The sequence below is a fragment of the Drosophila miranda genome, chromosome 4 (assembly GCF_003369915.1).
Source record: "Drosophila miranda strain MSH22 chromosome 4, D.miranda_PacBio2.1, whole genome shotgun sequence".
Lineage (NCBI taxonomy): Eukaryota > Metazoa > Arthropoda > Insecta > Diptera > Drosophilidae > Drosophila > Drosophila miranda.
Genome location: NC_046677.1, coordinates 28,657,705 through 28,683,266, shown reverse-complemented (window position 1 = coordinate 28,683,266; position 25,562 = coordinate 28,657,705). Strand labels below are relative to the sequence as shown.

The 25,562-nt window shown below is 43.9% G+C and overlaps 2 protein-coding genes and 1 long non-coding RNA gene across 5 annotated transcripts in view; 2 read left to right on the top strand and 1 right to left on the bottom strand.

Annotated features, from left to right (window-relative positions):
- LOC108164087 overlaps window positions 1-25,562 on the top strand; it is a 59,935-nt gene that overhangs the window by 22,457 nt on the left and 11,916 nt on the right. For all 3 annotated transcript variants that reach the window (XM_017299675.2, XM_017299676.2, XM_017299677.2), the window contains exons 3-4: window positions 24,241-24,674; window positions 24,857-24,934. In XM_017299675.2, coding sequence (XP_017155164.1) covers window positions 24,241-24,674; window positions 24,857-24,934 — 512 coding nt within the window. The remainder of the gene's footprint in view (window positions 1-24,240; window positions 24,675-24,856; window positions 24,935-25,562) is intronic.
- On the top strand, window positions 6,480-7,483 carry LOC108164088. Its single transcript, XM_017299678.2, has 2 exons — window positions 6,480-6,614; window positions 6,680-7,483. The coding sequence occupies exons 1-2, from the start codon at window positions 6,551-6,553 to the stop codon at window positions 7,240-7,242; spliced, it is 627 nt and encodes a 208-aa protein (XP_017155167.1). The 5' UTR covers window positions 6,480-6,550; the 3' UTR covers window positions 7,243-7,483.
- On the bottom strand, window positions 13,462-14,546 carry LOC117188928. Its single transcript, XR_004472987.1, has 2 exons — window positions 14,468-14,546; window positions 13,462-14,409 (listed from the first exon to the last, which is right to left on the bottom strand). It is a non-coding gene; the product is annotated as an uncharacterized LOC117188928 (long non-coding RNA).

The following is a 25,562-nucleotide window of genomic DNA, read 5'->3' as shown; positions in this document are numbered from 1 at the left end:
ACAATTTTTAATCTTTCTTCAACTTTTCCTTTTTTCCATAATTTTTTTGTATTGTATGGTCCTTTTTTCTGACATAAGTCCTTGATAATTGATATATCATATAAATATTATATAATGCCACACATTTGGGCAATATTTTAGCCCATAATCTACTCCGTCAAGCATATACTTTATACATTTAAATAAAGAGGACCTTACCTTACTTACGCCCATATTTCATCCATAAAGCCATATCTTTGCACAAGCTCCAACGACTTAAGGCAGGGATATTTCACTTCTAGCTCCAAATTGAAAAATACATACACTTTGAGGCTTTTCAAGCAATTTGAGTTATGGCCTAAGAAAAAACATTTAGTACGTGTTTCCCAAGTTTTCTGCTGGACTTCTCCGTCGCCCATTCCTACGTTTTTCTTTCGACTGGCCGGCCATCTGCTGGCATTTGTATCTAAATAGTTTGGCTAAAAGTTTTAATTTGTTTGATACAAAATGTTTGGCAAAAAACGTTGTTGTTGCGATAGTTTAATGATTCATGATTGGAAAGTTAAGTTTATGCAGCTCATGATTTTCGCTACGAGTTTTCCTATAATTTATTCTACAACTGTCGGAGCTCTCAAAGAGAAAGAGGTGCAAACAAAGTTGCGAGAAACTTCCTCACAGAAAGAGAAAGAAAAAAAAAGAGTAAAAATAGTTATGTTCGATAATTAATAAAAGTGGAAACTAGAAAAGTTCTTGGATAAATCTATGAATTATGACCGGAATAAATCTCTGAAGCGGATATACAAATATTTTCTCAATTTTTTTGCTGCCCACTCAATGGGAAATCACATTTCAATTCATCTTTTCTTGTATTATTTTTGCATGCGAAGGCAAAATGAAAGGAACGAAATGAATCCTTAAGGAAAAATAAATATCTAGCGACGTTTCAAATTTGTTTCTCAAGTTAGTTGGAGCCCGGAGTCCGGAGTCCGGAGCTCCTTTAGCCTTGGTCCAGGAGTCGAGGGCATATCCCTGGCCATTGATTACCTGGAAAGTGCCTGGCCACATCAATCAATCGAGGCGGCAAAGTTTTATGCAACTTTCTGGTCCGTTGCGGTGTCTAACCAAGCCAATTAATTTGTGGTTTACATGCCATTCCCATCCATCCACTCGCCAATAAATAAATACCCTCACCTGTCCGCCGGGGAGGACAGCCCGGGGCATTCGACTAGCAACTGGTACATGATTAATGTAAATCACCATTGTGGCAAGTGGCTCAGATATTCTTCATTATTATTTTGGGATGCACACATCCCTAATCGTGTGGGCCGCAACGTTTATTGAATCAAATTCTTTTTGCTGACTTTGTGGTAACGCAAAAAGGCACAGAACTTTTGATTAAGGCATTTTTTCGATTTAATTAACTGTTTTGACTCTGTTTGAGTTTGCCTGTGCGTATGTGTGGGGTCAATAGGGGTTGAATGGCAACAATGGAATAAATTTCAATATTGGAAGAGAGCACACGGCAGATATTTGCACTTCTTTTGCTTGTAATTGAATCAATTTGACCATTATTTGACCAGGACAGAGCTCTGTTCTGTAATTAAATCAGTCGAAATTAAAGTTCTCTGTCAAAGCAAGTCTCATCCTTCGTAATTTCATGGTTAACCTCTCTGCTATAACGAAAGGCAAAGGCTTTAAAAGCCCGACTGTACTTCGAGTGCGAGTTCGAGTTGAGTTCTCGGAAAACTCGTTAGTATTTAATGATTTCTGTCAAAAACAAAGATTTCTGCTATCGATTCCTATGAGGAATGTGTTTTCAAAAATAATAATAATAGAAATAAGCAAAAAGTCCTTGGCAATATGAACGATGGGATACGTTTCCATGGCGGATCGTTCGAGTGAATTTTCGTGCTGATTATGAGTTTTCGCTTTGCCCCAAGAGGCTCATTAGGGGCGCACATGGTGTGTGGCATGCCACACTTTAATTTTTTTCGGGTTTGTGCTAATCTGCCACTGCATTTAGCACTCAGCAGTGGCCATCATCAGCTCCTACTTGGCCGTTTAATGCAGTTCAGAGAGCACTCGAGCGAGAGAGACGGAGACACTGCCAAGAGGACGAGAAGGGCCTGGTCAAGAGGGAGACAGACATCTGAAGGCCTGGTCAAGAGGGCGAGCGACAGAGACAGAGATAGAGAGAGGGAGAGAGAGAGAGGGAGCTGCCTATGAGTAGGAAAAGTTGCAGTTGACACCATCTTATGAAATTAGTTTCTTTTTTTTTTCATTTCTGACTTGACATCGTTTTGGCCATTGCTGGCACTTGAGGGTCCCTCTTCGTCTTCGTCTCCCATCTCCCATCTTCCGTCTTTCGTCTTCTTCCTGCTGTTCCTTCCTTTGGTGTCTCATTTTTTCATCTTCCAGTGTAATGTGAATATTCCGTGCGTTTTCTGTCCTTCCTGCCTTCCGCAGACGGGGCCCAGCGTTGCCAACGCGAAGGCGAACAAAAGGCAATGTCGCAGCATAAATCCGCTCTCACTCTCCCTCTCCCCCTCTCTCTCTCTCTCTCCCTGTCTCTCTCTGTCTCTGTCCCTCCCGCATTGTGTGTGCGCTAAGCGTTTTTGTTTAACTTTACACTTGACCTATGGCTTGGCAAACTTCAGCCAAGGATTTATTCTTGGGGATTTTGGCTTATTTTTCGCCATAACTATATGTAAACGGGGCTCAGACGGCAGCAGGTACTCGTCCATGCATACGTCTCTCTCTCTGCAGCTTACGGTCTCTTTAGCAATAAACTCCAGAGCAGAGCCGCTAAGAGCTAGTGAGAGTGAGACGTTGATATTATATTTTAATGGATCGCGACAGGTTTTATTGGAAAAAAGAGATTACCATGACTGAGGGGCAGAGGATGAAGCTGGGCCACACTGACAGAAATTGCACATTATTTATGGATAAACTAGTTGATAAGGAGTGCTGCACTTCGTCTGCGAAAACTGTGTACTAAGTGCTCAAAGCCAGGGCAGAAATGACCCAGTATAACACATGCAGGGCCCGAGAGAGAGCACAGCCATCACTTTTCAGTTTACTGCTGTTTTAAGAGGTTTTCCTTCGAGGGTTTTAAGGAATACATAACTGTATCCAATAAAAGAATCAATTTTCCATGCGAGTGTTTTATTTTTATAACTGTAACTTTATTCCATTATTTTATAAAATTTTTAAGACAAAGGCCGGGCTCGAAAACTCTTCATATCAATTGGGCATTGCAGCACAATCCATAATACAATTTTCATGTGAATTTATATTTTATTAATATACCTAAAGAACGGCTGATACTCTAGTACACAGACCCCTCCGTCCCATAGATACCACGATGATTTGCAGCTTGTTTTGCTGTGTAGCTGCTGTGAAATAGAATACCCCTCGTACCACGTTCCGCTTGTGCTTTTATTGCAAATGAGAGATTAGCCTGTGAAGGACAGACAACCCGTTGAAATTTATGTTATGGTTGGCGAAACTTCGAAGCAATAAGTATTGAAAAGTAAGAACCAATTTGACCTTTTTGTGTGGCCATAATTCCTGATGGGGCCTCTTTGTTTAACAGGGCAAACACCGAGCGGAGAGAGAGTGCCGACAAACAAATCTGTTTAATTAAGGCAAGAGTCCTCTCGGCCCAAGACCGTGCTCCTCCCTTTCAGCTCTCGATAGCTCTTTGGTCCCCTTAGTGAGTGATGAGGTGTTGGTTGGCCTTTGGGGCCCGGCAAATTGCTTGGTCAGTTCTTTGAGGCCAGTAAACACACACACACACACACACACTGCAGCACAAGAATAAGCAGAAGCAGAAGCGCCAGGACACCGAAGAGTTCAGAGCTAGCCAAGGATGTGGTTGGGAATGGGAATGAGGATGGGGATGGATACAGGAGATGGCTAGGTGCCAGAGCGATAATTTGTAGCCAGCCAGTCGCAACCTCTCGTAACTTAGATGCTGCCAAAAAAAGAGAAGCTCAATTTATAAATGAAATCGTTCCGTTTCCTTTACTTACTTACCTCTCATCTCTGTGCCCCTCTGCCCCTCTGCCCCTCTGCCCTCCTGCATCCTCTCGCTCGGTCTGCCATTCTCTGCCTTATTTTGAGTGAGATTTGAATTTCTTTTTTGTGTTACTTATCGCCTTGATAGATACACTTGGGTCCATTTGATTGCTTTGATGTATGGCGGAGTGAGATTGCTGAAAGATGGGGTCTCCCGGTCTCCCGGTCTCTCGGGCTCTCTCTGAGGCGCCTTTGATTTGTTGCGGACTCAATGCACTTGAATTTGTTTGCCTTTGATCTGGGCACATTAGTTTCTGGCTGATTTGAAAGCCTTCGCCTTCGCTTTCGCCTTCGCCCTCGCCCTCGCCTTTGTCCAAAATGAACTCTTTTGCTACCTCAAAACTTATGAAAACCGAAAGGGTTTCCCTTCGGGTGAAGCGACATTCTGCAATGTCAGAAGAATGAAAATTGGGTTTATATTGAAAAGGTAATTTGATGGTGGATCTTGGAGACTGGCGCTAACCAGGTAAACAGTCGTTCGACTCCAACCATCCAATTCTCTTGCATCCCTCCACTTAGGGACATCCTCTTCAGCTAAATTGTGCGCTATGCAACAGTGTTTTTTTTTCGGGAATAGGAATAGAAATGACAGAACTAACCGCAGGAAATGCATGGGCTAATCTATTTAAGCCATCGTGCATCATGACGTTTCCCTAGACCAGAACCAGGACCAGTGCCATCCCATTTATGTGTGCCGGCCAACAAATATGTGGCAGGTTGGCATTCCCCAAAGCGACAGCTGCTGCATGCGACATCACACGGAATGGGAGAGAGGAGGGAGAGAGGTCAAGGGGGTGGACTGTGTGGGGCAGTGGAGCGCTCCAGCATTGCCTGCCAAATCGCTGCCACAACAAATTCCAAGAGTCTGGGCGAAATGAAATAGGATTCCGCAGTGGCTGCCATCCAGAGGCAGAGACAGAAACAGAGGCAGAGAGGGAAATACAAAAAAATAAAATGGTGGCTCAGAGGAAACGTCATAAAAATTGTCTATTTCTCGCTTAGATTTTTATATTCCCCACAAACAGACACAGACACAAACACAGACACACCACCGATAAATATACTTGAAAATATATGGAACATATACATATATGGGGGAATGGGGCTATTGAAATACTTTGGAGTCGTCATGGTAGCTTTTGGCCACGATTGCCAGGAAGTTGCTGCTGCATCATCCTACATGTTGGGGCATGAGCAGAGTGGCATGGCATGGCATGGCGTGATGTGGGGCAGGTTGAGAGCCTGTTGCCCGACAACGGCTGTCCGGCATCAGAACAGTATCCGACCGAAAGCAAACATTGGCATTTAAGCTTAACTTTTGAATTGAGACTTGAATTTGAGCAGACCAAACGATTTCGGTAGCTACTCTTTCAATTTTCGAAATATTTATACCGACACTCGAGGATCCAATTGAGTCCATCCTGATGCAGTTAGATGATTTATTGCTATATAAAATATATCAAAAAAATATGTGGAATAATCGCTTATCAAATAAATCTTGTAATAAACGACACTGGTACGAATATTTCTTTAATTTGAATTGGATTAAAGCACTTCTTAGAGGTCTACAAACCCACTCTCAGATCTCAAATCACTTTTGTTGTGCCAAGGATATTTGGTGATTGATTAGTTTTCAAAGTGTATACAAGAACCGACTTTCTGATTGACTATTTTCAATGGTTTTCGATTAAAGTGCACTCATTGCTTTGACCTTGATTTTCCATTTTGTCCATTTTGACTGTTTCTCTTACTTAATTGGCCTATTTTCAGGGGTTTCCTTTTACAAATAAAAATTAAGTGATTTGAATGTGGGTTTTGTATGTGGAAAATCAGGTTTCTGTATGAGAATCAATCAATTATCGGGATTGTGGGATGCGATATGGTGCCTCCTAGTATGGCTACTACTCTGAGTAGCTTTTTTCGGGTGTGGAACCCCCAGTTTCTGCCTCTAGCTCTTTGACCACCTATGGGAGTGTAGTTTCTCATTAAAAATCATCTCTACCTTCACTTACCAGCAAAAAGCTGTGAGACTGGAGCTTGGAGCGTGGACGCTCCAGGGGGACGTAGTAGAACGCATCCGTGGCTCTAGTCCCCGCCAGTACTCCCCCGCGATCATTGCAGTCAGCGGTGCGGTCCACGTTGAAGCCGCCCCAATGTCCCCCAGAAGAGCGGCCTCCTCGGGACTCAATTGCTTTTTCTTCAGCTTCTGTTTGCAGCAGTCGCCATTGATCAGTGACAATCTCCTTGGCACACTCTTCGAGGTCCTTGCCGCAAGGCAGAAACTTAAGTCCGCCGTCGGGATCAGGCAACCCCTAAAACAGGGATGATATTCGTATCGAACCGATACTAATTCTCTCCAACCCTGTTTTTGGACGATGAACAGAGAAAGCAGAGAGCAGGCTTTGATTAGTTTTAGAGGGCAGATCCGACGTCAGACTACCTCTAAAGCATTTCAATTCACACTCAAATTATAGAACGACAAAAATGATCAATGAGGGCGATGATGTTTCGTCAAATAAATAGTATGTGCATGGTGACGCGTTCCCTGACTCGCGGTGAGTATTTCCATGTTAATGGCGGAGTCCATGATGTAATGGCGATGGGATTCTTCAACCTCCAGGTGAGAAGCGGCACTTGTCCGTGGTGCCTTTGCTCTGGAACAAATCTAGTTCCCAAAACGATGGGATCTTTGCTTCGAAGTCCGAAGAGGGATGGTCCACCGAGGCGGAACAATTTGGAAACAGGAAGAAGTTGAACCGCCGCGAAGCCTTAAGGAAGATGATGAGGGACAACAGCATTGAGCAGCAGCCTGGCGAAGATCAGATTTCTGAGCATGGTCCTTGGGTCCCCCCGCCCTGCTACCGCGGGCCTGAAGTCAAGATGATGCCCGAGAAGGAGGCCCCCAAGGATGAGAAGAAACTGAAGCTGAACCGCCGTTTCTATCTGAGACAGATGTGCAAGGAGAGCCTGATGAACCCCAAAGTGAAGAAGCCGATCGACGACATGCAAATCGACTCAATCAAAATAAATAGGGAGTCGCTGAATCCTGCACGAGTGGAATCCTTGAAACTGAAGTGGAAAAAGCGCCAGGAAGAGATTGAAAAGCGTAGGCAGGAGGCTGGCAAGAACAAGTACGTCTCCCGTTTCGAGATGAACACGGGACGGATGGAGAAGATCAAATAATCGATCACTCCAAGCCCCTCCCCTATGCTACCCCTCTGTGACACTCCCTGCACACACACACCTGTTGGGTCGAGGGCATCCTTACAGAGTTTCAATTGTTCAAATTCTTGTTATCATCCAGCAAAAGACTTCAATGAACAGTGGATATCTTAACCTAGAGAGTCTCTAGAGTAAGCTGCAGAGGCATGTGTATATTCAAGCTGAAAAATAGATGGTTTAAATGGTATACGAATTACAGTGCTTTGTTGAAAGAGCCTTACATACAAGTATGAACAAGGACATACTCTCCTCGTAGATGTCGCTTATCCCACCCCCATCATGATTAGCAAAGATTGTAAGTAGTTTGCCGGGGGTGCAGAGGTCTTTCTTATGTTCCTTCCATGTTTCAAAGTGTTGAACGGGCTACAGGAGAAACAAGTTTTCAAAGGCCGCGGGGCCACGTGGCTTTTTAATCAGTTTTTGTTCGTAAAGATCTCCCTGTCCCACCTTCCCCCCCACGACTTTCCCTAATCACCTAACTTTAAAATCCGCTCCATCGCGGCATCCTGCCCGCGCGGACAGCCACAAGATGTCTGCCAGCGTTCGCCACTCCACTGAGCCGTAATGGACAGTGACTTGGCCACCTTAGGTTTGCGCCAAATGCTAAGCTCATTACGTGGCACGCCCCGATACGTCACCGCATACAATTGCACACTGTTTTGTGTGGCAAGCTGAGGATGTGGCAGGCTGGCTGGCCACCCGGTGATGAGGAGGATGGGCTGATGGGGCAGCATGATGATGAGTGAGATGTGGAAGGAGGCGGTGCTCGTGGCTCGTGGCTCGTGCTGAAATTAATTGATGCGACAATGGCTGAGCAACGACTAACTTAGGCCTTCTCCGACTCAATTCCGGCCGCCACATCATGAGCTCATCATCGTTGCGGGGGGGGCTGGGGCTGGCCTGGGGGCGCCACTAGCCGGATAGAAGATGCCCCATTCCGGCGGCTGTGCAATTTGGCGTGCGGAATTTCATTAGAGGAGCCGCAGCCCCCCGGTTGCCATAGAGGCGAAATCAAAATTTAATTTATGCTGACATTGAAGTGTCTGTGGGGCAATTAAATCGACAGCACGCGGCCCCCGCAACGAGGGCGTGCCAGTGGCATGCCTGTAGCCCTCTCCGAAAGGGAGGAGCACTGCAAAAGTCCTTTGTGTTGATTAAGTACCGCTAAGCAATATTTTAGCATAATGGTGTCCTGGCACGCAGTTTCCTTTCCTTTTCTTTTTTTTTCCTTACTCTATTCTGTACCCTTTGGGCGGCACAAGCCTTTCACTCCGCCTGGCAGAAGGATTCGGACCGGCTTTGATGGTTTGATGGCTGCGCCTGATTAGCCGCCCGCGATTAGCCTTTGTAGCTGAGAATTTACGACAGCTAAGCAAATTTTTATTAGAGTTTTTCAAGTAATTTGTTGATGGCCTCCTTGATGAACCGTCAACCATTTGGTATGCACATAATCCAGTTGGGGTGGGATCATCTGGCGAGCGGGCCAGCAGGGCCAGAGGGCCAGCGGCAGCTCAAACGCTTAGTTCTAATGGCTGGAAATATGTCAGCGCTTAGGACATGCTGTACTTCCGGTGCTCCAGCTACTCCTTTGGTGGTTAAATGTGTTATTAAGTAGCTACAGATACATTTCATTGACTTGAGAAACTTTTCTGTAACTAGATATTCCATGAATGGAGGGGAAGCTCTTTGCTGGCTTAAGATACTGTTCCTTAGTTAAAGATGTGGATACTTTTCAAAGGTTAAACATAGTTTTCCTTAGCTAAAGATACTTGTTGGTAGTTAAAAGCTCTTTTATCTTTTGCCAGCTTAAGATACTTTTCCGCAAATGCTTTTTCTTAATTTAAAATGAAGAAGATTCTTTTTGCTCAAGATATTTTCCGGCATCTAGATATCTTAACAAATTTGCTTTCCCGCTCGAACTTCATACTTTTGTGCGAGATAATATGAATGTTAAATACTTGTATCCATTTTTAAAAGTTATTTTCCTTTGTATACATTAAGATACCTCGCAGACAACTCACTTTCTGGTATACTTTTCAGCATCTTTTCGTTCGCAAAGACACGTTTATTTTGAGTCAAGTTTTTGGCAGTTGAAATGACTTTTCAATTACTAGATACTTTTCTGTGTCTTAATACCCGAGTACTTTTCGGGAACTAATATACTTTGAAGTAGTTAAAGTAAGTTTTTAGTAGTTAGAGTTACTTTTTCGTAGTTTGGGACACTTTATCGTGCTCGACTAATCGCATCTGTACAGCACTTTTCATAATTAAGACAGTTCCCTTTTGCCTTTCCCCCGCACACGTGCCAGGGCTTATCATTTACGTTTTCCATGTCCCAATTTTCCCCTTTAATCCGGAATTATTCACTCAGCCACCAATCAATAGCTAAGCATCGTACCTAGCTTCCTTTAATGCAGAAATGCTTTCGTTTGCTGGATCTGTGTCCATTTTCACAATCATTCGATGGCCACAAGAGCCCGCAGCTATTCTCGAGTCCGATTCCAAGTAATTAAGCTCTGCAGCTGTTTTAAAATCGGGGCGCTCTACTAATTAAGTGCGAAGCATCCGTCGTACCCCTTCTCCCTGGCTGTCATCCCCCAAGGAGATGGCGTTGACAATGCGGCATCGCTTACTGATTTTTCAATTGTCCAGCCGAGAATCCTTTGTGGCCTGGGCGGCTGTCCCCATGAATGTGAGTGGGTGGAAATCCATCCCTGAGCCTGTTCACTTTCATTAACATTATGCCAGAGATCAGGGCCGTACAATGGTATTCCTGGAATCCTTTTCAGTCAGGTCAGGTCATCGTGCTCCCTGCCCTCACGCCCCACGCCCCACGCCCCTTGTGCCAGGGCCCCGGTCAAGTTGAATTATTTTAATGATTGCTAACCAGACTCCAAAGAGTAGGATGACTCCACAGTGCGGCTGGGGGAGCGGAGGATGTGGCATTAGCATGCATTACATCAGGACACATTTGCCCGCCCCTGGACCTCCGTGCTAGGCGTTCGCTTACCAGAGGAATACTCGTACAGAGCCAGCCAGCATCCTGTAATTACTTTATCTGACATTCGTGTTGGATTTCCACTATTTTCGGTCGGCTTGACATAATGGGGGACAGACAGCCTGTTGGGTGGAGGGGGGGCTCGGCGGGTTGGAATGGAATGGAATGCCCATGGAGGGAGGCACTGGATAGGTAGAGGTAGAGGAGGAGGAGCATATCTGGGAGGTGGGAGCACATAATTGTAGCCATAGCACGCCCACACAATTAGACGCCTTTCACATTCTCCAAAGCGACATAAATCATAATTACTTGCTCGACCTTTCCTCTACATATCCCTTCCTATCTCTCGTTCTCCCCTCAGTTTTTGGGTGTTTGTGGGTGGCAGATGTTTGGTGGTTGGGTTGTCGAAGTGTGGCGGCTGGGTTGGGTGTTGGTGGAGGTGGAGGTGGAGGTGGAGCCAGGCGCACTCAAGTGAAGACGTTTATTAGGCGCCATTACCTCGGCATATAAAGTGCTTTTTGGAGGCACACTGTGTGTGTCGCCTCATAGTCTCTCTGTGGCCAACACTCTTTCTCTTTCTCTTTTTGGCACTTTTCTCGCTTTCCCTTTCTCTTTCTCTGCGTGTCCCTGTCCCTGTCGCCGGCTGTCTGAATGTGCTTTCTGGACCACTACAATTGATTGCACTGTGGTTACGGGTCGAGTAATTTGTTGTTGCCATTTTGGCTTGCTTCCTGTCAGCGATTCCCTGGCTGGCTCCCCTCCTCCCCTCCTCTCTTTCCCTCTTTTCTCTGCTTCTGCTTTGGCTTTTCCTTTTCGCATTCAATGGTTTTCCCTTTGGTTTTCCACTGCAGCTGGTAAAGGTAATTTTCGACTGCGAGTTTGCTTTAGTCAACAGGAAGCAATTGCGGCTCCATGTGGTTCTGCATCAACAGACATCAGATATACACTGATTAGAGAGTTCTTTGAGTATTTGGAAATATCTTGAGCTGTGGAAGATTAGAAAAGTCTCTTGAATGAGAGAAGTATATCTTCAAACAGATAATTATCTGCATTTCTGCAGCTAAATCATCTATATAAATAACAATTATGTATATTGTTGGCTCTGTCCCTTTTCAAAAGTGTCATTTACTCGAGTTTGAAGCTTCACAAAAGCAATCTCAGCGGAATCCAATAAGCAGATCCAATTAGGAACAAAAACGTCTTTCTATTCCTGGATTTTCTTATACATTTTTCACTCACTTACTCTGATTAAACGGAAATGTTGCTGCACGGGGAAAACATGTTTCATAAATTTTGAAAATATTAGTACACTTTAAGAAAGAATTTCAATAAAATCAATGGCTATACAGGCTCTGTCTTTGCATTCCAGAATTTCCCCTGCAGACAAGGATACCCAGATACCTACTAAAGGTACTCAGATATTCGCCTCTCTTGGGCCACTTGTCTCCCATTATTTCATTCCTTTTTGTTTGCTTTGGGCCGATGCGACGTCCTTTGCCACTTTTCGTTGCTTGTTGTTGGCCAAAACTAAATGAAAATTTAAGAGGCCTTCATTATTTATTTAGCACTGGGCCGTGGCATTATTTTTTTCTGCTTCCACTGTCATCGATTTACTGCCCCTGTCACCTGGGCACTTTCCCCGTCCACACATTTTTCTGAGGTGCATAATTAATAGATATTAATTTTGTGCGAAATGAAATATTCGCGGTTTTGTCTTGTTTTTCCTGTTTTTCTGTCGCTGTCCTGCCAGAGTTTTGTGGCTTCTGGCGGTGGCCTGTTGCTGATTTTAGGGATCGAATTCGCCGGAAAATGGCACGACAATCCTGTGGAATTCTTGCTGGATTATTTTAAACTAACCAAAATCCAATTAAATGCATGAATTATGTGAAAATATTTCCAGTTTTGAGGTCGGCCAAGAGCTGATTGAGTTGATTATCATAGTAAATTAGCATAACAAAGGGCCATCGAAAGCATCGAACGAGCACTTGATGATTTTCCTGTAGCATGCCACAAAATCAATGCTTTTCCCACACACATGCTTTTCCAGCAACAAAGTAGTGTTTCCTTCTGGTGCCTGCCCCCAGGCGGAAGTTTGCGAAAATTATGCTGGAATTATTTAATTAATTCAAAGCACCGTAACAATGCCCGGAAGTGGAGTAGTTTTCTCCAATTACAGAAACTTTTTTATCGAGGTAATTTGCATTCGAAAGCAGACAACAAAACTTTCGTAATTGTTGCAGAAAAACACACATATCAAGTGGGGCACCGCCCCCCGGGGGGCTGGGGACTTTCGACACAGGTGTAGGCCATAATTAATTTCCAATTAACGACCGCCGAGGCTCAAACAAAAACCAGTAGCATCTCAAATTCCAGACAGTGAAATGGGAGCCTAAAGCAAAGAACTTTCCAATCGGTTGGGGGGCCAGAGGATGGGGAGCCTGGGGCTGCGGCTGCCTGCCACTTGTTGTGTGGGTATTTATGTTTGTCTTGCGACAAAAATAAAAAGCCGCAAAGTTGACTTATGTTTTGTGTTTACCCGGCCAAAAAACCATCACAAAACTGGCCCTCGGGCCGTCAGGCGCCGAGACTCTGGTAAGAACAATAACTCTTTAAAAGAAAACTTAGCAACGCTTTGCCATTCAAATTGAGCCCTTGATCATGTATAATGCACGGCCACAAAATGTGTGTGAGCGAGTAACATCTACAGTTCTCTCGAGTCTGTTCCATTGTGTACGGTTCTCGTGTTTACATCATTTGCAATTCCCATTCGGTCGGCCACCCCCCCACATCCGCATTGGGATGGTGATTGTAGCGGGGCTGGTGATGGGGGGGTACAACAACTTGAAGTAGTCTGGCTCTTGGCTCTTGGCTCTTGGAGCAAAAACTAGGTTTCAGGTTAATTAAATTTTATTTTAGTTGCAGAAAAGCCGCAGTTCGGGGCTTGGGTTGGGGATGGCTGAAGCGGTCGGAGCCACAAATCCCACACAGAATGGCCCTTTCAACTGGCCAAGAGCAACCACAACAAACGTTTGCTTCGTTCTCAGGTACCAGGACTCTGCCACACCGGGAGGCGTATTCGTGATGCAGATGAGGCAGACCCACCTTTCAAACGCCAGTCGTCCTCGTCCTTATGCTCTCTCACTCTCACACCCACGCACTCTTCCACTTCGTGCTATTCCCTCTCCATTGTGTGTGTGTGCTTTATTTTACTTTCTCAATTCATTCTAAAATTCATGATGAGCTCCTTATTATTGCCTTGTACTCAAACTTTTTCCTCAAGAGCAAAAGTTTCCTATTTGTACCCTGTAAATCGTGGGGATCAGGGGTATGTTCTGTCTGTATAGAGTTTTTTGAGGAGGAAAAAGTTATAGTTTCTGATACTTGTAAGTGCAGGACATAAATCCATAGTTTTTGATACACAAACTCTCTCTTTTTGGCTGTATATCTGTCTGTATTCCCTGTATATTTGATTGCCTCTTTCCCGACACGGGATGATTGTCGTAAAAAGTGTTGAGGTGTTCTTCGAGTCCCAACAGGACACATTTGAGTCCCAAACCTTAAAGTTAGAGGTGTGCTATCAGGCTTTGTGTGAAGGCGAGCTATCACAGGCTTGGCGCTCCTCAAGCACATATCGGATTGTCCTCAATCGAGTTCTCAGGAAAAAGGCCTTAAGTTTGTGTCCAATAATAAATTTGTAGTCACCTTGTCACCAATTTGTTTCACAATTGAGTGTTGAAAATTGCTTGTCGAATTGCTTCCTTGTTTCCACAAAACTATTTGTCAATTAGAAATGCTTTCATTTCGAGTTACCTTGTCGTCTATTTTTTTCACAATTGAGTGTTCGAATTGTAACACTAAATAGTTTTCAACAAACTTTTTGCAATTTTTTTTCGCAAAAAAGAGCTTGCTGTGAATAAGGTTAGTGTCAGCGTCAGTAAAAGATAAGAACCTTTAGGTGTCATCAGAGAGGATCATCAGGGGATCATTCGCCAAAAAAATCCCTGGATCTGCAAACCCCTTTTGGGGTCAGTGGTGGAAAAATTCATGACATTCTGGAGGAACTATGAATAATTTATGGGAAGAAATTCCCATCTTATCCGATGATTACGGCAGTCAGAATAAGGACATTTCTGGTGTTGCAAGCGATGTAAATAATAATTATTTTTTTCGCTTCATTGCAGTACATACCGGTATACGTATTAATTTCATTGCGAGTGCTGTTTCGACAGTTGAGTTCTCATGTTAAATCATGGTATGCAGAGTGCAAAAAAAGTACACCGTGTAGCGGGTATCATACCGTCGAAATACTGACTTTTCAGCGGAGAGTTCTACCTGTTTTTATTCGCTGCCGTTGTTGTTTGTTTTGCATTGTTTCGGGCCAAAAGGTGAGTGGGTTTCTTTTTTTCTTTCCTGTGTATTGTGCAAAAAGTTTTGCATTGAGCCATCGAACCATCGAGTGGGAAAAGTGGGGAAGAGGAACTTCTATCCACAGAACAAAAGGAAATTAACCTGCATCCATTCCTGGATGCGAATCCAGATCCAGATCCACATCCAGATCGTTTCCTGCCACTTTAAGCCTGACAAAAGAGTGTGCAAATCCTCTGAGCTGAATTTATTCACTTGGCCAACATATCTAATATTCAATTACTCCTTGCCAAAACACTTTACGCCAAAGATGCAGCTAGAATTTGTAGCACTTGCCAAATTACATGACATTTCCAGTGTGATGATGATGCTGGTGCTGAAAAAGGAGGTGCAGTTGAAGGAGGAAATGGCCGTAGTCTGTGGACGGTAGACAAAACGAGCAGTCAGGAGCAGCAGTGGGAAGGAGTCAGCAGGGAATGCGCTGTAGTCAAGAGGAGCAATCATGAGGAGCTGGAGCTGGAGCTGGAGTCCGGATGCCTGGCAACACTGGCCATCATCCATCAGCGAACGCAGGATAATGCAATTGAGCAGCAGCTGTCTGCGCTCGGACACGCCCGCTCCACCACCCCCCTCCCCACCCATTTATCCACCCCACTCCTCCTCCTTTCACACATTCATGCCATTTCCTTGTCCTGAGCTTTGGGGAAACAGCTTCAAGAGCTGAGCAAAGCAAAACGGGGACGAGAATGATGAAAGTGTGACAATGTAAATAGTTGCACACACGCACACACACGTAGAGACATATAGGGGGGAAGACGGGGGGATGATAAAGACGTAGAAGAATGGGGAGCGAGAGGTAGTAGGACGTGCTTGGCTTAGCACAACATTTCCGCTTTCGTTTTCCATCTGTTGGCATCAAATTCTTGGCTTCAGTTTTTCTCTCTCAATTTCTTGCCATTTTCCTTCTTTTTTTTTGGCCTGCAATTTTCCATTGGCAAACGAAGAAAGCACTTGATGCATGTCTCTCTCTCTCTGCAGCTTTCTCTCCGTTTCCATGTGTGGGTGAAATTGAAGCATTACATTGTCCAGGGATGATGACATGCTTGGTGGGCACGGTCCCAGTGCTCCTTCTGTTCTGTTATGCTCTGTTCTGTTCTGCTCTGTCCTGGTGCTGCTGTTGACGCACCTTTCCTTGTTTTCTGCTGTCCCCACATCGAACGTGAGCCTAATCCTGGCTTCCAGCCTTGTTGAAGGTCCCCGGCCCACTCGTGATACTGTTCCCGAGGCCCAGGGTCCTTGGTCCTGGCCTCATTTGCAGCTTTCAAGTTGCCGCCTCGTTACACGTTAGCTTGTTATGCTTTTATGCGGCCCTTGTACTTTTTCCATTATGCTTTGGCGAGTGGTTGTCACTGGTGGTCCTTGCCCCACACTCATGCCTCATACTCCCCTCCCCTCCACTCACTGGCCTTTTTTCCTGCACCTTTCTTGCCCCTTTTGGTGTTGTCCTTGGGCTTTTATTGCATGTTTTATGGAAATTTTCAAACATTAGACGCACTCTGCACATCAAACGCATTTAACGCATTTCACTCTCTGTGTGTCTCTGTTTCTGTCTCCCCCCAGTCCTGCCTCATATCCTGTGCCGATTTCTGCCTAATGTTTGTATGTCCTTCGTGTATGCTGTCAGCCAATTTGGCCGGGCCACAACGCACCTGAGCATGGCCATGGCCCTGTGCATGGGCCTGTGCCTCTGCCTCTGACTATAGTTTCAACTCAATCTCCTAGCAACCTGCTCCTGGCGGTACTCCCACTCTTGGCCAGTCTGTGCATTTTGGCTTTGCCGAACATGGAACACAAACTGCTAATTTGGTTTGATGTATTGCTCCAGAGACATCCATCAGCAGCTGAAACCTGATGGCCTGCATCTCATCTCATATCTCTGTCGAACAATGAATGCCTCGGGCCTAAAACCAAAATTGATTATCTGAAATTTGTCCGTCTCTGCCTATCAGTGTCTCCCATCGCTGTCTGTCTCTCACTTTCCCTCTCTCTCTCTGTCTGCGCTCTGTTGCCCCAAAAAGTGTTCAAACACTTTTTGGCCATCGCATTGGTATCGATTCTTTTGGAACTATTTCCTTAGCATTTGTTTCGATTTGCCTTTGCATAAGGAATGGGTTTGGGCAGGGCAGGGAAAATCAGGAATGAGATGAAATGATATGTGGACGGAGTGGAGTCCATTGAGCAAACGGATGTGGCTCGATTCTGTGCTTAGGGAATCGAGTAGTTTTGTTTTTGGATTGGTGTTGGTGTTGGCTATGCCTTAACTAAATTGGAATTCTGTTGAGGATGGACCAGTTCTGATTAATCAACTCGAAACATCTTTTAGTGTGCTTTTTCAAAAGGGAAATATTTCCATGAGTTATTATGATTTCTTTGGCTTGCAGGGCAGGGGAGTTTGATTGAAAGTGTGTAACAGGCCAGAGGGGAAAACTTGATTGTGGCCAAAAATATGCAGCAATAATCGAACTGGTTATGGAAGTGTGTGGGTGTTCCTTCACCCAAAAAAAACTCTGACTTGAAAATGAATACCAATATTTTTGCACGGAGAGTACAAATTGGAACTTACATTTTACAGTTAATATTAAAATATTTTAGCATATTATATTTTATTATTTACAAATGAAATACTTTCAAATTTTGATTAAATATATTTCCTACAAAATGTATTATATTATATTTATTTTAAAGAGTTTTGTAATTGGATTAAATATGGACCAAAGTGAACATTTTTTTAACTTTACTGTTTGAAAAATGTTGTGTTTCTTCTAAAGTTTTAGATTTAGGGGCATATTTTCAGGTTATTGAAGAGCATATGACCCAAAGCGTGTAAAGCGCGCAAGAGGATATCAAAAGGGTTCAAAAAATCTGATTAATAAACATAAATAGTTTAAATCTGACCTGCAAAGCCATAAATATATACACCTGAGGGCAATATTCCCCGATTTTTTAGTATCTTATTGCTCTATTTGTGAGACATTTGATCCAATTATCATTCAATGCTTGTACATTTATTTCTACTAATAAATGTCAGAGACTTTAAAAGCCATAGCAATCAAAATTGATGTGCAAAAACCATTCAGAAGTAAATTAAATTAATAGCAGAAGTCAATCAAGTTCACTAATGCCAACACACAAGTCCATTAAATGTATCATTTTTGCTTGATTTTTTATGTACAAAACCCACGTGTCTGTTCGTCTGTATAAGCCGCAGGATCTCCAGGATCTGCTATAAAAACTAGAGCTATATATGTCAACTGCTTTTCACACAGAAGTAAATCAAATTTCAATCTGAATTCCGGCAGCCCCCACTCCACCCCTCCAAATGCATTAAACATGTACGAGTGCGAATGGAGTGGTGTGAAGTTAATCGACTCGTCGATTTTCTGTTACCTTTTAACCATCAAATTGCATCAATTAAATGGCATTTTAATACACTCGGCTGCTCCGCTGCTCCACTGCTCCGCTGCACCGATACTCCGCTGCTCAATGTGTGTGCGGGCATTATTTATTTTTGTTCAAGGTTAACCCTTTCAGATTGATATATTATTGTTGGGATCGGCTGCAATGTGGATGTATGTCGTTAATCCAATCAATTCAGTGGCAGTGCTATGCTGGCACCCAAATGCTATTAATTTTGTGCCCAATACAAACATAGAGAGGGGGGCAGGGGTGCGGGACGGGGCTATAAATTCATTTATAACTTTGATGCAGGAGATCCAAATGGACACCACACGTACACACGCACACACGCCACATACGAACAACGCCAGTGTTTGTCCGAGTCAAATCCACTTTCACTTGACACATAAATTGAGTTAAAAGGAAAATGCCAAATTGAATTTTATTTACGTTGAACATTCACGCTCGATTTCACACTCCCCACAAGTTCCAAACCGAGATAAATCCCGTGGAAAAAAAAATATGTATTGTATAAAATGAAAGAAAGGCAAACTGCTAGGCTGCCACACGTGTGTGTGTGAGTGATTTGGTGGGGGCTGCCAGGAGCAGGGATCCTTAAAGAGAAGCAAAATTAAATTTCCATGAGGCCAAGAGCTACCCAAGTAGGCCGCCCCTCCCTTCTATCCGAAGCCCATGCAGATCCCTGCTTTGTTATGCCAAGACATTGTCGTCATCAAATTATGGGGCATGTAAAAATAGTTGCCATCCTCGGCCATATTGTTCGGCATTATGTAAATCTGTTTTTCTATGGAGCCTTCGCTCGCTCGCCCACCCAACCGCCAGCCACCAGCGCCCAGACGACACTCATTTAATTGCTGAGAGCAAAGGGGCAGAAACAGGTGGCAAGAAGAGTTTACGACTGGCATTACACGACTGGTGTTAACGATTACAATGAGCGTGGCAGATTCGAGGTCCCCGACAACGTGAGCATTTCCGAACGTGAGCTCAACCAAACTCATTATAATTCGTCTGGTGTTTTGCTATTTTTATAGACACTTTGCCATAGTGTGCTTGCCGGGACCCATGGGAGGAAGGACGCCAGGGACCCCGCATTCGGCACTTCATAAATAATCAGATTTCTGGGAAGATGAACCCCTGACTGGGACGTTTATTGAACTCAATCTCTTGACATTTACCCAAAACTTAAAGCAAAGTTTTCCATTTAATAGCTTTGCTTCCCTTAGGACTTCTATTTTTGTTCTTTTATGTACTCGTATTTATATTTACTCGTATATGTACGTACGTATCCTCTTAAGCCAGAGCCAAAGTCTGACAAATCCGTGGGTAGTTTTCAATTGCCTGCCATTTCAATTTATCTTCATGTTTTTCCTTAGATGAAGGAGCTTTACCCCGGGCATGGCATGACCCCAGCAGACTCATGACATTAGACCGGATTTTTGTTGGCTCCGAGCGCGACTCGACGACTCTTTAAATAGAGCAGCCTGTCAGCAGTACGGCTTGCGGAAGGGGTGTTCCTGAAAGGGTTCACTTTTACAGGCGAATTAAAGGGAGTTCCACCAGAAATCGAGGCCAGAATCCCATCTATCAAAAGTAATGAAATATTCACAAGGTTTTGGCTATTCTTGGAGTAACTTTCATTAGTTCCTTGAACCCAGAAATGTTGTAGGTACTCTTAAATAAATTAATCTCCAAATGTGCCCTTACGGTTCTTGGTTTATGAGGATGTTTCTGGTTGTTCCGGTTGTTGGAGCCCTTCGTTGTTGTGGTTATAATAGGGGATTAGCTTTATTGCTTAATGGTTCCATTACACAGAGCACCTTTAAGCTGCTTCTGACCATTGGTTTGGGGTCTTAGCCTGGGGCTTTCTTGACCGTTAGCCGCTTAGCATTTAAATGCTGACTCGAGTCAGCGGAGCTCTTCTTTAAAGACACAAATTACAGTCGTCGTTAAACCGTTTCCTCTTCATTTCATATTCAAACATTGTAACATGAGATTTAAAACGATTTTTGAATGGTTTTCCAATCATTGTACATGTTTGTGTTTACTGATGAAAACAAAGAAGACAGTCATTGTTGAACGTATTTGTGTCTGTAAATATTTATTTAGTAGGCTATTCTATTTGCACGTGTTATATTAGTCTATTCGAACACTTTTGAACTGCTAGAAGCTGCCATTCCCAAGTCATCGATCTACGGCTTTGCGCCCTAAGGCTGTTTCCTTTCTTGTGGCTTCCACTTCCACTGTCCCAAACTCAAATTGAACGAAACTTGTTTCTCTTCCAATCAAAAGTTGTATAACATTTTCTTTAATTTCCTTAACAAGCCCCATCGCATCCATCAATTTGCATCTTATCCATGACAACAAAAGCAGGGGGCCACACTCCGGCTGCAGAAATCTCTCTTTTCAGATGGTTTTCAGGAACATCTCTGCCACAGATCTCTCTCTAACTCTCCCTCTCTCTCTCGCTCAATGTTTGGCTGTGTCTGGCCTGCATATACTCGTACCCTGCCCGCCTTCCTCATTTCCCCCCGCTCTCTACCAGTACTCGGAAGCACCTCTCTCATCGCTCTTTTGTTTGTTTCGTTTTTCTAGTTTGTTGTTATTTTTGTCATTTTAAGTGCTTTGCCAAATGCACACGAATCGCTGCAGGCGCAGCACGAATGCCATACACATAGACACGCTCACACAAAGACACACACACATACACACACACTTGACGCACACAGCTGTGTAGATGTCCTGGTTGCTCCATGCTCCGCTAGGCCGGAAGCTGTTGAGCGCGTGAAGTGGCGCGAAGGGGGCACCGGCTCCGGAACCGGGCACCAACCGGCGACCTACAGCAAACATTGGCCAAAAACACAAAACGCTGCGACCAACTTTGGCCGCCTTTGGCTGCACTGCGAAATCAGTTAAAGGCTGTCAGGGGGCTGGATGGAGGTTAGTGGGTAGGGGGGTAACGCGGCAAGGTTCCAGGGACTTAACACACAAAAAATAGGCACGAAAAATGGCGGAAAACTTATACCAATGCGGTGAAAATTGGATACCCTTGGAGTTGCCAACATTCTGTATTAAAAATCAATCATTTAATGTCGCTTTTTTGGTCTCATCTGGAATATTTAATGATTTAATTTAAAAATCCACCATTTCTCTCCCACAGTATCTTGAAAAGTGGCTCAACAATTTATCTAGGCTGTCTGTAGAAGAACTATAAGAACGCCTATGTAACAAGTATCCCTCAGAAACCCTCTTGAGCTGAGTAAATAAATCTGAGAGAATCGAATAGACAGAACTCCAAACAATCGGCTGTTGAGTGCTAATCAATAAAGTACACAAAACTTCATGGGATTCCTTCTGTGTGGCACAAAAACCTCATCACAAATGGTTGTACCCGCCGCTAGTGTATGAAAAAGTATTTTCCATCTTTTTTTTTTTGGAAAGGAAATACTCAAAAAAGCATTGCGGCTCAGTCGCCGACCGAGTCGCGTAGAAATACACAATTTTTACTGCTTTTTCATTTGCTTAAATTTGTTTAGCAAGTTTCGCCGATTTGTTGGTGTTTTTTTTGTCGCTCGTTCTTCTATTGAATTGGAGGGAAAAAGTTTTTGAAGTTGTTTTGGGAATGGCGATGATGAAATTATTGATGATGATGAGGGAAAATCGTTTTCGTGGCTGTAGCTGCTGTTTTTGCTATGATAACTGTCTGTGAATTTCCCTGCAGCATTTTGTTCTGCTTGGGCTTCTCCTTTGAGCAGCTGGCTGGAAAATGCCATACTTTTCCGACAGGGTGGGGAAATCACTCATTCGCAGTGTTGCCAGACGCAGATTTTGTTGTTATTCTTGTTGCCTTTGCTGTTTTGCTCTGTGCTGCTCGCCCTCTCATTTTTTTTCGGTTTTCCGAAGGCAAGCGACAAACAATAAAATACAAATTTGCTACTTTATTTTACAGCAGCGCATAAAGAAAAACAACAAACGGAAAACATTTCCATGACCTCATGTGGTGAACCCCAGACGAGTCACATCACAGCCAGCATATACAGGGGGGGGGGCCTCATCTGTGGGATGATGGGATGATGGTATGATGGTATGATGCCATGATGGAATGGGAATCAGCAGAGGGCGAGAGCCGAAGCGGAACCCTTAAGTAGGTCGCAACAAAATAAAAAGTTTGTTTGCCTGCTTCCAGCTCCCCAAACAAGCATAAAACAAGGCGACTCAAGAGTACTATAGAAGCTAGGGATACCCTGGAAGAACGGCAGAATGGGGCTTGGATCTGTCGACCTCAATGAACCCTCGGAATGGACTGAAAGATTTGTGGCAACAGGAAGGAAATGTTGCGAAAAGTAAACTTTTTCCCACAGAGATATGCATAATTTATAGGAATATGTCAGGATATTCAGGGCCGTCCCCGGAGGAATGCAGGATGTGGGAGAGTTCCCAAGAAAAGATTTAAATAATTTATAGAAAGCCAAGGTGAGAGTACGCGAATTTCTGAGAAAAAACACATGACATCACACCTTAAGGACTATATTTAGCTAGATAATATTCAAATCATTTCTAGGAATGCTATCAGATGGTAATATTAATAATATTAAAGAATATTCATGCATCAGGGAACTTCAATAAAAAAAAAACACATTCTGATGAGAAGTTTTTCTTGTGAAAAATCTAAGTATTTTGACAGGCTGGTGATGAGGGTTTACTGCTCAAATGAAAGACCTAACATTCTTTTGTAATGAATTGGTGAAGTCCGAAAGAAGGTGCTGATGGAGGAGGCTTAGATCGGGAAAGTTGGAGGTGTTGATGTGGCCAGCTTTTCGCAGAATATTTCTGAAATTATGTGAGCCTTTGAAGATATGAAATGTCAGAAAAGTAATTGACAAGAAGATTTAAAAGGTTTTTAGAACTTTCGGTGACTAAAATACTGCCCCTTAGGCGGCTAATGTAGTGTCTAGTGCACCTCCTTACCTTAAATATCTCTTAAATTGTAAAGTTACTAAGAATTGTTCTTCTAAAAACGATTTAAAGCCTCTTCTCTGATTGAACCTTTTATAAAAGATCTTACGAAAATATGAAGCATGCCATACAATTTTCCAATCTAAATTCCTGTCAAGAAAACCTCGAAGAATTCGATAGCTGCCAAATCCATTCCGATGCCAAAACACCCGTTTCCGTACCCGTACCCGTGCCTTTCCCCCCGACAGTTGCATATTTCTCCCCCTTTCCCCCCTCTTTGCGGAAGCCGCTCGTCAACATCAAATTCCCTGTTGATTTGAATTTAAAAGTAATTCTTTTTTCTTGCCCCGTTCTATATTTAGTTGGCATATTTGCAAATATTTGTTGTCGTTGCTGTCGTGACAACATGCCGTATGCTTAATATTTCTTTTTTATTTCACTATTCCCCATTTTTTGCCCGCTTTTCTTTTATTTTTACGCTGTTGCACATTACATTTTTTATACAATTTTTTGCAGTCTTTGCAGTGCACAAATTGAATTTGTCACTTTGGGTTGAAATTGGGGTTTGGATTGGGATTTACACTGGGTCTGGGGCAGGGTCTGGGGCAGGGTCTGGGGCAGGGGCTGGTGCTGGGGCTGGGGCTGGGATCTGGAACCTGGTGGTTTCGGGCTTCTGGTTCTCGCTTAAATTGTCAGCGGAAAATTGATATGCAAAAAATATTTGCACATATGCAGCGGCAGATAAAAATACGAATTGCTAATAAATTAAATGCAAATTGCCGACGGGCCGATGCCGTCGGCTTAAAGCCAAAAGCGGAATTTATATGGTTACATTTTGCCGTTGAAGAGCCACCGGAATCGGTTGGAAGTTACTTTGTGGCCAACAGGGGGGAATGCTAAAAAGTTGTGGCCAAAGTGGAAACAAATCAAATCAAAAGGGCCAACAAGATGAATGGCATGGGCCGGAGACGGAGAAGCCAAGTTATAAATTCATTTGGAAAACATGAAGCAGGAGCCAAAGCCTCTTCTCGTCGTCTCTTCTTTGCCCCACACACACACACACACACACAGACACACACCGTTTTCCTGATGTCTCTGCCATTTTCCTCTATTTTGCTTGTGTCTCTGGGCCTTTTCTCACTCCGATTTCCCTTCTTGTTTTACAGGCCTTCTGTTTGCCGCGGCGGCCACAGCTCCTTACAACAGCTCCTCGGATGACTTCAGTCTCGGCGGCTCCGTGGATGGCCCCCCCACCCTGTCCACATTTCTATCAGCCCCATCATCACTGGCAGCCTCATCATCGTCTGCGGCGGAGGCGCCACCACAAACGGATGCCACGAATCACACTTTCAAGAGTTTAGCCTTCCTGGCCGGCATCGGCGGCATCGGCCCCGTGTCCTTTGGCTCAGATCTCTTTGCACTCGGGACGGAAACGGAGATGGACAGGGACCGAGGCAGGGAACGGGACACGGACTTGTACTCGGACCTCTCCCAGTCCCTGCCAATTTTCGACTTTGGCATGCCGCGCAACATCACCGGACGCACTGGCCACACCGAGGCCATAATTAAATGCCGCGTGGACAGTCTCCATGATAAATCGGTGAGTGCGAGTGCGAGTGCCAGTGCGAATAGTGTGGTGGCACTCCTCCAAGGGCCTCCGTCCCCGGGGACAGAGGGCGGGGGAAATAACCGATGAAGATGCGTGCCAAGGACATCGAGTATATCATGTGGATGTGCAGTCGTTAATCAAATTTCTTTCACCGTCTCTCCTTGGGCCAACAGGTATCCTGGATACGGAAACGTGATCTGCATATCCTGACTGTCGGCACAGCCACCTACACCTCGGACAAGCGTTTCCAGGTTTGTCATGTATTCACTTACTAATTGAATGCGATGGGTTAAGCGAGGAGCGAGGAGGTCCTCGAAAGACACTGCCACTGGCACTGGCAAGGGGACACAGTGTGATGAAAGAGGGAAAAATACTCGTAATGCAGGGAATGTGTTCGTAGTTATTGGTAGCCATATTTCATTCCAGATTGCCTCGAAATCTTTCATCAGAGGTTAAACGAGAGTCAAAGTTTGAGGGGGAAATTCGATTAGTTATTGATTTCGGTAGTTCTGGATTTTCTGATAGCTTTGAGCCGATTATTTAGAGATTACTGTCTGACATTTATCTCTCGATGCCAAGGTCTGGTTTCGTATTGATTTTTGGATTAAGTTTTTGGGCTAATTACTTTTTGGTGAGTCCTCGAAGAGCTACTTAGTCTTGATATCTGACGAATGTTAATCAAAGAGATTGGTATGATTCCCTCAATCCTAAAAGATAGTTAGTTAAACTACTAGAAATGATTTGTTATGGCTTTTTGTTAGAGTTTCTGTAGTTTAGTTTAAAGAGCATCTATAGCAAGATTTCTGATTGGTATTAGCTGCCATTCTAATTGACTCTTGATAGATTATTCCTTTATCTATCTTAGTTTGTATTTCATAT

Coding starts and splice junctions, on each gene's coding strand:
- LOC108164088 (XM_017299678.2), top strand. CDS start 6,551: ATGAGGGCGATGATGTTTCGTCAAATAAATAGTATGTGCATGGTGACG. Junction 6,615..6,679: donor GACGCGTTCCCTGACTCGCG/GTGAGTATTTCC, acceptor TTCAACCTCCAG/GTGAGAAGCGGCACTTGTCC.